The sequence below is a fragment of the Bacillus rossius genome, chromosome 16 (assembly GCF_032445375.1).
Source record: "Bacillus rossius redtenbacheri isolate Brsri chromosome 16, Brsri_v3, whole genome shotgun sequence".
In the NCBI taxonomy this organism is placed as follows: domain Eukaryota; kingdom Metazoa; phylum Arthropoda; class Insecta; order Phasmatodea; family Bacillidae; genus Bacillus; species Bacillus rossius.
The window spans coordinates 35,294,329-35,311,796 of NC_086343.1; the positions used below are offsets into that span (position 1 = coordinate 35,294,329).

Here is a 17,468-nt window from a genome sequence, read left to right on the forward strand (position 1 = left end):
CTCTCTCTGCCTCTACCTGCCTCTACCTGCCTCCCCCTGCCTCTACCTGCCTCTCGCTGCCTCTACCTGCCTCTACCTGCCTCTCTCTGCCTCTCCCTGCCTCTCCATGCCTCTCCCTGCCTCTCCCTGCCTCTACCTGCCTCTACCTGCCTCTCCCTGCCTCTCGCTGCCTCTCGCTGCCTCTCCCTGCCTCTCGCTGCCTCTCCCTGCCTCTCGCTGCCTCTCTCTGCCTCTCCATGCCTCTCCCTGCCTCTCCCTGCCTCTACCTGCCTCTACCTGCCTCTCGCTGCCTCTACCTGCCTCTCTCTGCCTCTCCCTGCCTCTCCATGCCTCTCCCTGCCTCTCCCTACCTCTACCTGCCTCTACCTGCCTCTCCCTGCCCCTCCCTGCCTCTCCCTGCCTCTCGCTGCCTCTCGCTGCCTCTACCTGCCTCCCCCTGCCTCTACCTGCCTCTCGCTGCCTCTACCTGCCTCTACCTGCCTCTCTCTGCCTCTCCCTGCCTCTCCATGCCTCTCCCTGCCTCTCCCTGCCTCTACCTGCCTCTACCTGCCTCTCGCTGCCTCTCGCTGCCTCTCGCTGCCTCTACCTGCCCCTCCCTGCCTCTCCCTGCCTCTCCCTGCCTCTCGCTGCCTCTCGCTGCCTCTCCCTGCCTCTCGCTGCCTCTCCCTGCCTCTCGCTGCCTCTCCCTGCCTCTCCCTGCCTCTCCATGCCTCTCCATGCCTCTTCCTGCCTCTCAATGCCTCTCCCTGCCTCTCCCTGCCTCTACCTGCCTTTACCTGCCTCTCCCTGCCCCTCCCTGCCTCTCCCTGCCTCTCGCTGCCTCTCGCTGCCTCTCGCTGCCTCTACCTGTCTCTCCCTGCCTCTCCCTGCCTCTCGCTGCCTCTCGCTGCCTCTCGCTGCCTCTCCCTGCCTCTCGCTGCCTCTCCCTGCCTCTCTCTGCCTCTACCTGCCTCTACCTGCCTCCCCTTGCCTCTCCCTGCCTCTACCTGCCTCTCCCTGTCTCTCGCTGCCTCTCGCTGTATCTACCTGCCTCTCCCTGCCTCTCCCTGCCTCTCGCTACCTCTACCTGCCTCTCCCTGCCTCTCCCTGCCTCTCCATGCCTCTCCCTGCCTCTCCATGCCTCTCCCTGCCTCTCCCTGTCTCTCCCTGCCTCTACCTGCCTCTACCTGCCTCTCGCTACCTCTACCTGCCTCTCGCTGCCTCTCGCTGCCTCGACCTGCCTCTACCTGCCTCTCCCTGCCTCTACCTGCTTCTCGCTGCCTCTACCTGTCTCTCGCTGCCTCTCGCTTGCTCTACCTGCCTCTACCTGTCTCTCCCTGCCTCCCCCTGCCTCTCCCTGCCTCTACCTGCCTCTCCCTGTCTCTCGCTGCCTCTCGCTGTATCTACCTGCCTCGCCCTGCCTCTCCTTGCCTCTCGCTACCTCTACCTGCCTCTCCCTGCCTCTCCATGCCTCTCCCTGCCTCTCCCTGCCTCTCCCTGCCTCTACCTGCCTCTCCCTGCCTCTACCTGCCTCTCCCTGCCTCTACCTGCCTCTCCCTGCCTCTCCCTGCCTCTCCCTGCCTCTCGCTACCTCTACCTGCCTCTCCCTGCCTCTCCCTGTCTCTCCCTGCCTCTACCTGCCTCTACCTGCCTCTCGCTGCCTCTCTCTGCCTCGACCTGCCTCTACCTGCCTCTCCCTGCCTCTACCTGCTTCTCGCTGCCTCTACCTGTCTCTCGCTGCCTCTACCTGTCTCTCGCTGCCTCTCCCTGCCTCTACCTGCTTCTCCCTGCCTCTACCTGCTTCTCGCTGCCTCTACCTGCCTCTCCCTGCCTCTCCATGCCTCTCCCTGCCTCTCCCTGTCTCTCCCTGCCTTCCCCTGCCTCCCCCTGCCTCCCCCTGCCTCCCCCTGCCTCTCGCTGCCTCTCGCTGCCTCTCCCTGTCTCTCCCTGCCTTTCGCTGCCTCTCGCTGCCTCTACCTGCCTCTACCTGCCTCCCCCTGCCTCTCGCTGCCTCTCCCTGCCTCTCGCTGCCTCTCTCTGTCTCTCGCTTCCTCTACCTGCCTCTACCTGCCTCTACCTGCCTCTCTCTCTCTGTCGCTTCCAGGGTTCCCTAGCCCGATGCGGAGTCGACGTGGTGAGCGACGACACAGCTCCGGCACTAGCCTGGACAGCTAGCAGAGGTGGATAGGCCTCCACTGGACCACGGGTTCTCTGGGTGATTTGAGGGGTTCCAACGTGATGTGGGAGATCGGGGAAGGCGCCGGCAGTGCTGATAAAGTCTTAGAGCTCAGGATACGGCCAACTGTCTGGTTAGCTGAGTGAGGTACGGGGCTGAGGCGGTGACTATGCTGGGTTGGTGGCCCCAGCCGCTGGTCATTGCCGAAGCTCTAATACCCTCCCGATCAACAATAGGGAGCGATCCCTAACAGTTCTGTTTTTCTTAAAAAAAAACCTCTGGAATGTTTAATCAAAGAGAACTGGAATGTTACTCCCACACTACCCTATTAGAGCGCATAATAAGTGGGAGGGGAACGTGAGAATGCTGGCCGTAAGGTCGGAATAATTTGCCTCCACCTGCGCGCGGGCTGAGTGCATGATACATCGCGCGCCAGCCGCGCGGTTCTTCTCTGCCGGCCAGACGCGCGATAATTATGGTATGATGCCATACTTGAACTATTGTGCTCGTTGGTTGAAATTATCGTACGTTGACTTTGGATAAACACACCTCTGCAATGTTTTTTTTTTTTTTTTAACATGTGACTTCTTGAATGGAACGCAAGTCACATGTAACGGAAATGTGTAACCGTGGTGCTGCCCCTCTGTGGCGGACGACGCGACCAAAGTTCACAAAGCCAAAGGTAAACTTAATAGTATTAGCTGATTAATGAATTTGAATCAGATGGACAGTATTTTAATAAAATTACGTGTCTTAAATCAGGTGAAAAGCAGGGGTTTAGTATTTTTTCAAGTATTTTTTTTTTTAATTTTATCGGGGCCGTTTTATTGTATAGATTTAAATTTCGGTCTCTAATTAAACGATTGTATAGTCGACGTAGATGCTCCGGCAGCACATTCTAGCGGTGGGAGAGGAAAACACGCGTGATTCGCATTAATAAATGTAGTTGAAAACATATCTAGCGTATACGTATCACTCTCGGAAATATTTTAAAGAATTCTACGTTAAATATCGTGTCGGAGTTTCGTATTATAAGTGCATTTGCAACATGAGAAGAACACATGAATTTTCTCGTTACCGAAGTTAGATGTTGTACATCTCTGGCAAGAACTGAAAGTCTAACTCGCATATTTTTTTATACATGTTTCATTGTTGGTTACACTGTAAGCAAAACAGAAACATCAAAAACTGATCACTTGTTTTTTCAATTTTGCAATACGAATATTGCGTACAGGTGCCCTTCTGTTATGCCATATAGCTATATGTTATGTTTATCGCGTCAAAATTTAATTCTGGGACACTCGCCATGCGCAACACGTTGGTTTTTAAATGTCTTGTCATTTAAGGTGCTTTACCGAAAATGTATTACGATGTATCACTTTAATTTTATATTCCGTCTCAAATTGAGCAAACAGACTTTTAATGAATAAACTTAGTTATTATTTAATTACACTTAGTTATGGTTTGATGTTATTCATTATAGGTACTTATATTTTATTAATTTATTATATTTCATTTTATAATATTTGAGAAGTTAACCAAAAACTGATTTCAGTGAAGCTAAAAAAAAAAAAAAAAAAAAAAAAAAAAAAAAATTGTACTTGGGTTGGTAGTTTAGTATGACCATCTAACAAATCCTTTCGTTCTGTTACCAAAATATATAGTAGAGCCGATAAAATATACCTGTATTTATTAGTATGTTTTTATTAAGACATAATGATTGATTAAAATAGTAATTTGTGATTTATATGATCCCATTTCAACAAATAAAAATTATTCTTACCCTGACTTTCTGCCTCATAATCAAGTATCAATAGCACCTCCTCCTCTATTTTCCCTCAAAAAAGTTATTTCCTGTGGTATAGGTATATTAGTATATATGTGTATATTATTTGTATACGCAATGTTGCCGGACTTCCCATGCACTTTCCAAGCTTCCATTGGGTAGCAGCAACACGTCACTGTCAACACTCACACATGTAATTCGAAACGGTGAAATTTCGAGCATTATTGCCGTCAATTTGGAAAGTAAGTTCAAATCGTAGAGCACCGGTTACTAAACTAGTTAAAAACAATATTTATTTGTCTCTCAGTGGGCACATTTGGTCAACTTGTAAAAATAACGACTTTATCAGCAGTTTTATGTCAATAATCATTATATGTTAACATACACATTCAAACTTAGTCGTGTCATTTATTAATAAGTTTTAAATACATGTTTTACGATTTTTTTCTACAAAAACTTTTTTCGTCTCGTTTTAATTCAGGGTCCATCTATTGAGCATCTTGTGGCCGTTTCAATATACGTAACGTATTTCTGTAAGTGTTGTTTGGTTTTTTTTTTTTTTCGGGTTGTCGAGTTCCTTTATTTGTTTATGTAATGCTTGATATTTATGATTTTTATTTTACTGATAACGGTAATATAAGGCACTTTTTATAGAAAAGTGCGAACACTTTTCGGTGTTACATATTCCACACATGGAATGCCTTCTTTTCACAGACGAGAGAGCCAAACGCTCGATCGTGCATCTTAATTTTTTTTAATTTTTATTTTGGACAACTCATGATAACTAATGGTCAATTAGGTTAGGTTAGCTACATTATAAATACTTTAAAACATTGTGGACGGTTGATTTGGTTAGGATGGCTACATTAAAGATACTTGTGAAATCATGTAAACGGTTTCCTAGCCCTGGATAGCTACATATTAAAAAAGTTATTTGCTAAAGCAACATTAGGGTAACTTCGGGTGTGGCTCTCTCGTCTGTGAAATGAAGTCTTCCCTTCCACACATAGCAATAATCAACGTAGCTGTAATGTACACACACATATATAAATGTGTGTGTGTGTGTGTGTGTGTGTCGCAGCTGCGTGCCTGGTGACGGGCGTGGCGGTCTACCCGGCCGGCTGGGACTCGGCCGAGGTGCGGCGCACCTGCGGCAACACGGCCGGCCGCTACGACCTGGGCGAGTGCGGCCTGCGCTGGGCCTACCTGCTCGCCGTCATCGGCTGCCTGGATGCCGTCATCCTGTCCGCGCTCGCCTTCATCCTGGCCACGCGCCACGTGCGCCTGCAGGCCGAGCCGCCCTTCCCCGCCAACGGCTCGCTCTACAAGGGTCAGTGCGTCACCGGGCATCCGTGCCCCGCTCTCGGAGTCACTGGGTATCCGTGCTTTGCTGTTGGAGTCACTGGGTATCCGTGCTTTGCTGTTGGAGTCACTGGGTATCCGTGCTTTGCTGTTGGAGTCACTGAGTATCCGTGCTTTGCTCTTGGAGTCACTGGGTATCCGTGCTTTGCTCTTGGAGTCACTGGGTATCCGTGCTTTGCTGTTGGAGTCACTGGGTATCCGTGCTTTGCTGTTGGAGTCACTGAGTATCCGTGCTTTGCTGTTGGAGTCACTGGGTATCCGTGCTTTGCTCTTGGAGTCACCGGGTATCCGTGCTTTGCTCTTGAAGTTATTGGGTATAGGTGCTTTGCTCTTTAAGTCACTGGATATTGGTGCTTTGCTCTTGAAGTCATTGGGTATCCGTGCTTTGCTCCTGTTTTCAGTGGATGTCAGTATTTGTTTCTGATGTAACTTGATATTCACACGTTGCTTCCAATGTTATTTTATATCTATGCTTTGCTCCAGACTTACATTGTTTCTATTACTTCTTATTTGTATTTTTTTGTTTGAAATTGTGACATGTCTACCAACAGCTAAAATCTTTAAAATTTAGTGAAAATAAAATCATCAACATAAACAAAAGATAGATTACTTACAGAAACTTACAAAGACATTACTATTCGACAATAGTATACCATACTTAATAGACTACAATACTTCAGTAATTAGTTGATATTAATAAGTCCATATTTAATATTGAGAAAAGAAATGATGATATTTGGAAACTAATTTAAGTTTATTTTGAATTCACTTTATCATAACAATACCAACTATCAAAAACATTCTCACAAAGTGACACCTTAAAAGTAATTAGTATTTGTTTCAATAAAAAAAAAGGAGGGGGGGGGGGGTGTTTTAAACTTGATGAACATTGCAGATAGCCCCGAGCAAAGCATTTTAAACAGCTTGATTGTAATTTTCTAATAACATTTTTTTTTTTTGGGGGGGGGGGGGGGGGCAAAAAATTTATATTTGTTATGGCTATTACTTGATTTAAATAAAAGAGCAAGATAATAAGAGTTATTGTAATTATTTACCATAGCAAAGGGAGATTTACACAAATGTTTGAGTGTATTTTAAACTCATAGGCTACAGTATTTCTGATAAAAAAAATGAATGTTAAGTTGCTTATTTTATTCATTGCCATGATATTATTATTTAATTTGACACATTTTCATAAAGCATTAATCTCAAATTACATTTTGCATAATTTTACACACAAAATAACTACTGAAAAATAAACACTTACGCACTTGAGCTTGGATCTTATTTTATATATTATATTTGTGTGCGTGTGTGTGTGTGTGTAAGAATATAGTAAAGTTCATTTTATTGATGTATTTTTACACTTTCATTTCAGTCATGGAAGTGTTAAAGTGTGAAACTACTTGTCTTCATATGTTGTAATTTTAAACAGTAAAATATGTTTGATTCCAATTTCATATAGTGGTTGGCAGAAAGTACAAATTGTCAGAACCATTCACAAAATCTTTGTATAATCTGGAGAATACTTCAACCACTGACATGCAGGATTCTCGATTTTATTGGATTATATATCACTCAAAGTTTTCACATGAAAAATTGAAACATTAAGTGTAACTTGTTAGAAATAAGGAAGCACTGTAATGAAATGAAAATCTAGAGTAAGTATAAACTATAAGTGAACTAAAAATGCCATAAGAGCAGTAGATAATGCCCGAAATATCAACACAGGTTGCTCAAATCGTGCCGGATTTAAGAACTTTTATTTTACTACAGTGAAACCTCGTTAAGAAGTTTTTCCAGGTACTTAAAAATTGCACTTCTAAAATGGTTTAAACTCAGTTTTTTTTTATTTACAAGTCAAAATAAAAAATATACTATGCAGGAAAATTTCTCAAGTGTGATTTTTTTAAGAATACATTAGAATTAATGGTAATACTATATAGCTGAATTTAAAAAAAAAAATGTTTCCAATATATTCCTTTACATATTTTGAGAAAATTAGTGCATAATTACACGTGAATTATCATTTAATGCTGTTTTCACACATTCATATTTCACTATTTTGAAAATAGGAATAAAGCAGTAGAATTGTATGCAAAACCCAGTTGTGAAAAGATAGAAAATGAACTACAGAGAAAGTGTCTAAGAACTATTAGTTGTGCAACAATTTTAATTATGAAATAATTGTTGCGTGTATTTTTTTTTTAAATAGCTTCTAAAATTTATAATATACCTACCTATCAGACACAAAAACCCAACAAAAAGTTCATTGCAATGCTTATATAGTGAAACATCTACAGAAATTGTAAAAAAAAATGGGTCGTGTACTTAGGTACGCTCGTGAGAAGTTATACTTCTTTGGCATCATTAAAAAATAGTTTTTAACTGCGTGCAAATAATTCTCCATGGTAGCGTTAAACGTTTAACGCAACCTTGTTGGATGCCGCATTAGAAGTATAACTTCAAAAACTTGAATAAGGACTTGACTTGAGATACTGTAGGTGAAACCAAAGATTAATCATCTCATCAAGAATAATGGCTGGAAATGCGTAGCGGGACAATGTGAAACAATGTACACTCGCGCTGTGACACGTGGCAGACTCACAGAGCTCCGGGGGCGCTGACGACCGCCGTGTGTCTGGCCCGCAGGCGAGGTGAACAACGGCTACGTGGGTGACGCCCAGTCCGTCGCGGGCTCCCGCAAGTCCCTGAACCTGCACCCGGTGCTGCTGATGCCGCAGCCCCCTCACGCCTCCCTGCAGCCGGGCGACGCCGACCGCTTCTCCGAGTTCTCCAACCGCACCGGCCGCTCCAAGAACTCCGCCTTCCGGCCGGACTACGCCTCCAGCGTGCAGAACTTCCAGTTGTGAGCGCACCTCCGCGTCCCCTGCGGAACTCTTACATCTGGTGACCACTGCCGAGAACTTTCTCTTGCTCGACAGTTCTCCCAGCTGTGAGCTAGGTCTTGGCGCTCGAGCAGTTCTTGAGAACGTCGTGTGAATGCTGCCCGTTTCCGAGAGCTCTTCCTGGGTTGGCAGTGCGTCCGATGTGCAGATCTTCCGACCGCGAGGACACTTTCTCTGTCCTCCGAGATGCTCATTCCACTTCTGAGGGCATCGTAAGAAAACCTGGTACATATGTGCACTCTGCCCTCTTTACAGACCTCAATCTGGCTCAAAAACGCATCTGGAGATCAGAATTGGAGCTGTGTGCCTGCTTACAATGAACTTTTGATGGTGGCATGGTACCCACGGTCCAGTTCTGAAGGTATCTTTCAAAGCACACAGTTGTGTGTTTAAGAACCTACTGGTTGACACACGTATGGTGACTTCTCTGCCCTTATATTCTTCTAAGGTGAAGGTGACTGATGCTCTTGCACCTTCTTGGCACTGAGAAGTGAAATCTCACACAAGTGCCTTCTCTTGTTCCTGAGCTGTCCCAGCGTACCAGGAGTGGTACCTACTGAGCTCTACCCACAATGTTTGTGCTCTACCCACAATGTTAGCCGTAGCAAATTCACAAAAAAAATCTTTATTAGTTTTTTTTAATTAAATGGTTGAGTGAAACAAACAATTTTTATAGCATTTGTACATGAAAATATTTTTCAATGTAACCTGCTCTGCCAAATTAAACTTCAATGTACATGAAAATATTTTTCAATGTAACCTGCTCTGCCAAATTAAACTTCAATCTTTGTGTTTTCAATATTTTTTAAATTACTCATTTTGTTTACAGGTTTCTTTTTAAAAATATAGTTGAATTTTAAGCTGTAAAATACTCATGAGATAGTTTGTCTTGCTCAGTGACTTTCAAGCTGTGTATTCAAAGTATCTTTTCAAAAAAGTCAGAAAAAGAATATATTTATATAACCTCTTTTCCTTTCCCAGCATTTCTAATTTTGTTGAATAGAAGATTAAATGATTTTTTATTTTTTTAATAAGTATGGTACTTCAGTGTATGCATTTTATTTACGGCTCATATAGCTTATATAGCTTGTATTAATGCCAGAAATAACAATTAGGCATAGCTGGTGTTAGTTTAGGAAGCTATCATTAAATATTTTGGCCCTCTTAAAGGTGTTGGTGGTTTAAACTCTTTATTGTAAATTTTTCTAATTATTTTAGGTTAATTTGTTTTTGACTGATCTATGAATATATTTTTTAAAGCATGTAGTATTTTTTGTATTTATTAAAATGTTGAATTATAAAGACATAATAACAAAGTTAAAATTTAATACAAAAAATATTTTTATCATTTTGTACACAAAAAGGTTATAATTGATGAACATACAGTAAACTAAACAAAACTCAAAATAAAGTGCTAAGATATATTTAAACTTGTTCACAGGACATACAACTAAAAGTACTAGGGAATACTTGCTGCGTTTTTTGTCAGCATCATAGTTGAGCATGGTAATGCAGAACATGAAGTTAATCTATGCTACAGGATATGTGAACATAAATGCTAGTTACCTTATGATGTATGCAGCACGTTTTAGACCATGAACATGGTTAATTAGAGGTTTTGCCTACTTATTAAATGTCAATAAAGTTGTAATGGGAATACCATGTGTGGAAATGTAAATGTATCTCTATGAAAAAAAAAATTATTCAAATGAAAACAGATCATTATTATAAACTATGAGCGAACTAAAAACACCAGCAATAACGTGACCTGGCAGACAAGGGTGACAGCTGAAATCCCTCTTAGAACATTTGAACAGGGGCTGTTTGATTGATGCTGAATTATTGAATGACGTATTATAAACCATTAACTTTACTCGCATATTGTGGATGCACTGTAGGGTAGAGCACTGAGACAGACTCTTGTTAGTGATGGTCGCGACCTTTCGATGCTGTTTCAAGGAGTTGTTGCCTTCTGTGCTGTCGGGTTCGAGCGACACTGGCCAACTGTGGAACAGCAGCCTGGAGGGCGGTGGCACCAGTAAACATCGGTGGCCGAAAAGTGGTGGCTAAATTGAATCACTTCCAGGAATTCCCATGAAATGGGGCTATTCTGCAACATTTACTGGAACACACGCGCACATTTACTGGAACGCACAACTTGGCTAGTAAGCTACTGTGGATAAAATGTTGCATGGTCTTGCTTATGAACATCACTGATATGCTCCATCACAACCGTGTAATCTTTCGACTGAACGGCAATCAAGAGGCGGATCTAAGGACGGATTAAGGAGGAGGCGAAGTCCTTCCTCCCCTCTCTCCCCTTCTGATCACAACTTACACTGGGCAATGTGACTGAATTAAATAAACCAATTAGTTTATATATCTCACACAAGGATCATGAATATCAGACAGCATTACACTTTGAACAAATATTCTGCATGTCTTGCTGCCGTAACCACTGAATCCCGAGCACAGTGTTAAAGATTTACATTTTTGGAAAAAACATTTAAGGTCTATGGTTGTTTCCATACGTAGTGTTATCGTCTGTTGCCGCAGCAAAAAATCCACCGATCTGTTCAATTTTATTAGCATATGATACGTTGCATGAGTTTCTTTCATTTGAATGGTACCTAGGGTAAACACTTGTTTAATAGGTGTTTAAAATATGTTAAATTGATGGAACAGGTTTTCCTTATAGTTTCAATTCACCTTTTTAATTTCTGTCTCAACATTTACCTACATCATATTTCTTACTTAAAAACTTTAGTAGACATGTTCTTTGGTTTAAAAATAAGTATTTCATTTCTTAATCTTACTGGTAACGGAGGGTGCGGTATGAAAAACGCTCGGAGCATCCATGGTGATCGCACGTTGGTCAACGTAACGCTCCGAGTGCTCACTTTTGTGGTCATTGAAACAAACAACACTAGTGTAGCAGAAGGTGGCAAGTTCAAAAGATATAACTTAAAATAGTTAATAACCACAAACTCTTTGAAATGCATTATTTAATAAATTCAAAAATATTAATGTTTAGATTTTTAGATATTCTGATAAAAATATCACATCCTGCAAATTTTTGGTTTTGTATGTTCTGAAATAAATTTTAAAGAGTGTTAATAAAAAAATGTGGGCAAGTCTTTCAGTATTCACCAGTAATGTGTACACATCTAACCTCGCTAATGAGCTAATTCATGTGTTCTCATGATGCAAATAAACTTTTAATATGAAGCTCAGACACAATATTAATGTAGAATGTTTTTCAAATAATGCAGAGCATGATAAATATACAAAAATTGTTTAACAAATACTACATTTCTTGAAGCGAATCACATTTAGTTTCTGCACCTGCTCTTAGAATTTGCTGCCGGAGCAGCTACGTGGACTATCAAATCATTTGATTTGCAGAGCAAAAGTTAAATAAAACATTCCGTTCACAAAATTATATCTTCCAAATGCCGTATACAGAGAGCTAAGATGTTTAGACATCAAAAAAAAAATCTTCTAAAAATTAGGTATAACTAATGTTTAAAATAATGGTTTTTAGTAAGTAGTGTGTGAATACTAAATTGTAATGTTTAGATGCATGAATTTTCTGAAGAATATAATATATGTATTCTTTTTCTTTATTCCAAATGCTTATAATGATAAACCAAACTTCAAATATGATGACTACTGTATTACAAATGTATCTTTAAAAACTGTTTGAATAGTAGTGTGACAGTTTTATTCTCAAATAATAACTAACGCTTCTATGGCATTGTTCTGAAAAATCTCAATGTACCTGGATTTTTTTTATTATACAATGTATAATACCACATCCAAAAATGTTATTAGGGTTTTGTAATGACTTTTTTTTAAGAATGTTAAATCTGTATAATGTCTATTACTACTGTATTTAGTAACAAAAAAAAATATTAAAATGTTTATAACAGTTATATTTTTAAAGAAAATAAAAGTCTAGTTGTAGTGAAATTGATGACTTACTGCCTAAACTTATAGGTTTTTTAAAAAATTATTAAGAACAATTTTTTTATGATCTCTCAGAATTTTATTATGTAACATTTAAATTTAAAGAGACCATTACTTAAAAATTGCGTCTAATATTCACGCTTGCAAATAAATATTTTTGACAAACAATTTGCGAGTTGAGTACAAATACTTGCTGAAACTCACAATTCATATTGGTGGTGCTGCAATGTCATGTAGTACCTATGCACGTGTCTCTTGCTCCCATTGTTAGGTATCAGTAGCAACGATGGCACAAAACACTGTCATTTCAAACTGTACCAAAATTGTTCCTGATATAATGTCAAGGTCCACATTTACAGAAGAAAAATTGGTGTCTGTAAAGTCGGTTTACGGGCGATAGTTTAACGTGACAACGTCATAAAACATTGATGAAATAATTGCATACTTTTATGAATAAAATTGAATAATTTTTATTGAATTATCACTATTTTGTATGGATACAAAGAAAGAGTGAAATGAAATCTACAATTTAATTGATAAATTTACTTTTATTTGCACTCATTAATTCAAATATGTTTATTACTTAAACTATAACTCTTATACATGTTTGCTATTTAACTTCTTCCAATCTGTGTTATTCTGTTAAGGATAGGACGATGATAGGAAAAGTAGGGAACGAATGGGAGTGTTTCAAGTTTAATGTGCCTCGAAAAAGTCAAATCAATGGTTCCAATCGAGTGGAAGAGAGATAGATGCGGCGCAAACGTACAATGAGCGTAATGGGACACAGCATAACGGGATAATGTGCGTTACGGGACACTTTTTCGTGTGTGCAGCCGGCATTCGATTTATTAGACGTCACGTCAAAAAAAGTGAGCTTGTCTTTCAGTTCTCGCTGGTGATGTGTAAACATCTAACCTCGATAACGAGCAAATTCAACCTGTTTAACAAGTTGGTACTGTTGATTTCTCAGGCCTGGCCGAAAAACACTAGTACCGTACGTGTTGCATGTACGTAAATGCCTCAATGCTGAACTTGTGACATTTTCCCCTAGACCAGAATTATCCTTGCCTGCGTTTTTGAGTTTATACTTCTTTAGGTGCGTTGAAGGTGACATTTTAGTATGCACCAGAAATATAATGAAATAAGCCCTCATTACAGAACTGAAATTTAACAAGTTTAAAGTCCAATGCGCGTGCATGCAGAAACTGCTCTAGCCACGAGCCTAAGTCGTCGAGATGGGTGGACCCCCGTGTGGTAACATGGACCCTTATATATTAACTTTCATGAACAGAAGGGAATGGTGTGCCAAAGGAAACTTTATGGTAGTGAAACTATCCTGGAATACATTTTGTGAACTAGAATAGTCATAACAAAATATAATCACAACTTAAATAATACTTATTATGTATATTTTAGCCAGAAAAATTGAGTTGGAAAAAACATGGTTTCAAAGATAGTTAACATTTTGTTGATTCTCTAAAGCATTATGAACACAGCGCTATCTTGTAAGTACTTTCAGACATAAAGTGGGCAGTCCAATAGATACAAAACACAAAATTAACCTGAAACACTTAAAAAAAAAAAAAAAAAAAAAAAACACACACTATGTATATTATGTATGAATATTAGCTTTTGCTACACGACAGAAATAAGTCTAAATACTTCCTACGATCAAACCTTAACTTTAATAAGTTTATTCAACATGGCATCAAATATATGTAGGATAAAAATTTATTGTGTGTCTATAGTATCAGGGCCGGATTTAGGGGAGGGCAACTGGGGCGAAAGCTCCGGGGCCTCCACAAATGGAGGGCCCCCACAAAAATTTCATATAATTCTTGTCTCCGATTATATTTATGTATGTTTTTTTAAAATACTAAGAGAATCTACTTGATTTCATAATAAATCATTTATTGGAAAACTCGACTGAAAAAAATTGTTTATTTTATTTGTAAAATAATTTGGGGCCAGGGGGCCTCCGCTCCTCTGTTGCCCCGAGGCCTCCTGACCTCTAAATCTGGCCCTGTATAGTATGATGTAACCTGCACTATCTCTAGATTTCCATATTTACTAAGGGGTGGTAAAATTTAAATGAGCATTTTTTAAGTTGTCATTCTTTTATGACTATGAACTATAACATAATTTACTAAAGGATAATTATACTATTATGAAGTTAACTTTGTCACACCAACAAGCTTATTATATCCCCCTGACGTTAGCGAAAGTTAATATATACTGATTTACCTCGCAAGTCCAACATCTTTTTAAGATTCTGAGACTTCCACAGATGGCACCATCATGTTTATACATTGTAGTTTCATTCGACTTCCATTTCATCCCTGAAATCACTCGTACCAAATGCTATATGCAAAGAGCTAAGATGTTTGCACATCAAACAAATTTTGAAAACAGTTGCAGTTAATTACTCCTTAGTAAAAATATTGTAAATTACAGAGTTTAATAATCATATATTTGTTGCCACTGCTGTAAATATATTGATGTGAATATTTTTACACAACATGATTTTTAGTTGTATGTAACATAAATTTAATGTGTATAATAATAATTAAGACAAGAATTAACTGAATAAGCTTTTGTCCAGAAATAAATCAAATACTGTGTAACACTTTTACAATGTTACAGAAATGTTTATTTTTAAAAATGCAAAAACTTTATAACACATAAAAAAACAAAAGTAGTTTAATTTAACTGCCTAAGATGTACAATTTTTCCAAAAAAAACTGAAATGAAGCTGTTACCAATGGCATCTATCATTTATGGATTAGGTGAAAGTACAAATCTTTCTCATATCTTCACTTCTTGAAGACAGGTGTATAGCAATTGTTAAGGGGAAAAAACCTTAATTTCAACATAAAAATTTAAGAGACTTCATTTTATCGCAACCCTCACCTCAGTAATTGTTCCGTATCACGTATCCAAGTTTATCCCTTCATCCTGTTGGCATGTTCATGTATGATTTATCGGGTGGCACATGATGCTTGCTGTTTTAATTAATGTTAAAACAGCAAGCATCATTACCACAGGATAAATGTATTCAGGATCATGCGATTAGTATCAAGGGATAGACTTGGATATGCAATACAAAATTTTTACCCACACCTCCCTCTCGACCTAAAAATAAAATTCATACAAAACATTTAGACTAATTAAAGTACATAAGCAGCAAGTTTGAGCAGAATTTGAGACTCGTTGACATTAAAACAGTACCTAAGTATTACGTATTGTGTGCTCGTCCTCAATGTGCGACTACACACTACCTAAAAAGAGGAAATTCTGTAGGGCATGAAAACAAAATGCTCATCACTATTTTAATTACACAAAACTTTTATTCTGTTTCGTTTTAATAATTTACACATACCTAGTTTCGTCAAGCGGAAACTTAAAGTAAAGTTAATTATTATTATCTCTTCTCTTGTTGTAGCAGTAGTTAACACAACACGTAGCTGAATCAGGCATGTTTCATAACAGTGATTTATAAAGTAGTTCATGAAATCATTGATATTATTTAACGAGATTACTATTTCAACATGATTGAAACAAAATTTCCGTAGAATTTTTTTATTAAACCTAATATTGCTTAAATTCAACGCCGACACCATTTATTATGGTGTTGTTGGATAAACAAGTGGTTCAACATGCCAACGAAAACTTATTTATTTTCTTTTATGCAAATATATTATTTTCATTTCAACAATACCAATTTATGCCATAAATTTGATAAAATGTTAAAACAAATGTAATAATTATTTAATCAACGTGGTATTTTGATTATAATTTTTGTGCTCAGATGTTGGATAAAACTGTATAGCAACTAGAAAAATGTGATTGCTATACCCTATGAAGTGTCCCCCCCCTGGGTGAAAGTTACTTGTCGTCTACGTCTGATTTGTACTCCGACTTTCCCATAACAAATACATTAAAGAAAACAACAAAACCTTAAAAAAATTAGTTTTATTGTATATTTTAAAGTATACTTTATGTTTTATACACAGGAAGTCAGTACCTTACTACTTTGTAATGTTTTGCATGCATCAAGTCACCCGTGGAACTGTTTAACTTGATACAACGGTACAAACTGATGTCTGTATCAAGTCACCCCAACCCATGGGGTGATTTGATACAAGCTTAATTTAAGGAAAAATTTATATAAGATATTTCTTGAGCAAAATGAGTTTTGTACATTGAATACATGAACTGAAGACTCAACTTTTGAAGTGATAACTTTGATTCTAGTGCAATTGTGTTAAGAGCTGGAAGTGATGAAAGTTAAAAACTGTATCAAGTCACCCCATTTTACGGTATGTATTGAATGGACTATGAAAATCAACTAGGTACCTATGTAAAAAATCTTTATATTAGATTTTTACCCACTTTACGATGTCCGAATGTGATGAAATTTAAATTCATCGCTTTGCTAACAATACCGCATAATGAACACTTTATTAATTTTATAGGAGGGTCAATTTTTATTTTTTAGTAATATTTCATTTTCAGTAATCACAATATGATTGGTAATCAATTTTATGTCGTTAAATTTAGTATATAGTCATTACGAAAATGAAAGAAATAATCTAAATTTAGCCTTTATGGTTTCATTTTTAGTCATTGAACATTAAAAGTGGTTATTTTTAGTTTTTAACTGACTATTTTTTTATTTAAATCTGTTCAGTCGAGATGAAGTTATTTTGCGTGTATGGAGTTTATCTGCATATCGCCAACATTACTTCAATATGACTTTTTTTCTAATACATTGCCATCCTTTTCAAACGTCAAGAATCGTTTATGTCTATCACTCTTGGTGAAGAAACGTAAGTTTGTACACTCATAAAAGAATTTTAAAAAATATGGTACTTATTGTTAGAACACGGAAGAAATTTAACCTTTACATGGCTTCATTTTGCTCAGTAGGGCCTATTAATGACCAAATAACATTATTTTTGTGTACCACTGCTAACAATTAGAAAGTTAGCACACGTAAGAATAAAATGGTTTAAAATTATATATCGGATATAGGTGTAGGATAAATGTTGAATTTTGACGGAAATATTGCGTAAAGAATAATGTGCTCAATACTGAAAACAGAAACGTTTAATATTATCATTAGGGTGGTATTATTACTCTTATTACTAAACAATTCAAAATAATTCTGATTGATTTATTGGCAAAACAATAAGACCAATGTAACTATCTACAGCCTAATATCTAAATTAGTTATATTCTTTAACACGTTTACAGTATATCACCTTTTAGAATTAGATGTCCG

The 17,468-nt window shown here is 38.6% G+C and overlaps 1 protein-coding gene across 2 annotated transcripts in view; it reads left to right on the plus strand.

Annotated features, from left to right (window-relative positions):
- The window catches only part of LOC134540076 (LHFPL tetraspan subfamily member 3 protein), an 87,298-nt gene extending 75,114 nt beyond the window's left edge, over positions 1 to 12,184 (plus strand). Inside the window, exons 2-3 of one of the 2 annotated variants that reach the window (XM_063382536.1) lie at positions 5,023 to 5,271; positions 7,956 to 12,184. In XM_063382536.1, coding sequence (XP_063238606.1) covers positions 5,023 to 5,271; positions 7,956 to 8,176 — 470 coding nt within the window. In that variant the 3' untranslated portion in view covers positions 8,177 to 12,184. Of the gene's footprint in view, positions 1 to 5,022; positions 7,188 to 7,955 lie in introns of those variants that run through there. The other variant, XM_063382535.1, reaches the window with a different exon arrangement.
- The last annotated feature ends 5,284 nt before the right edge of the window (positions 12,185 to 17,468 follow it).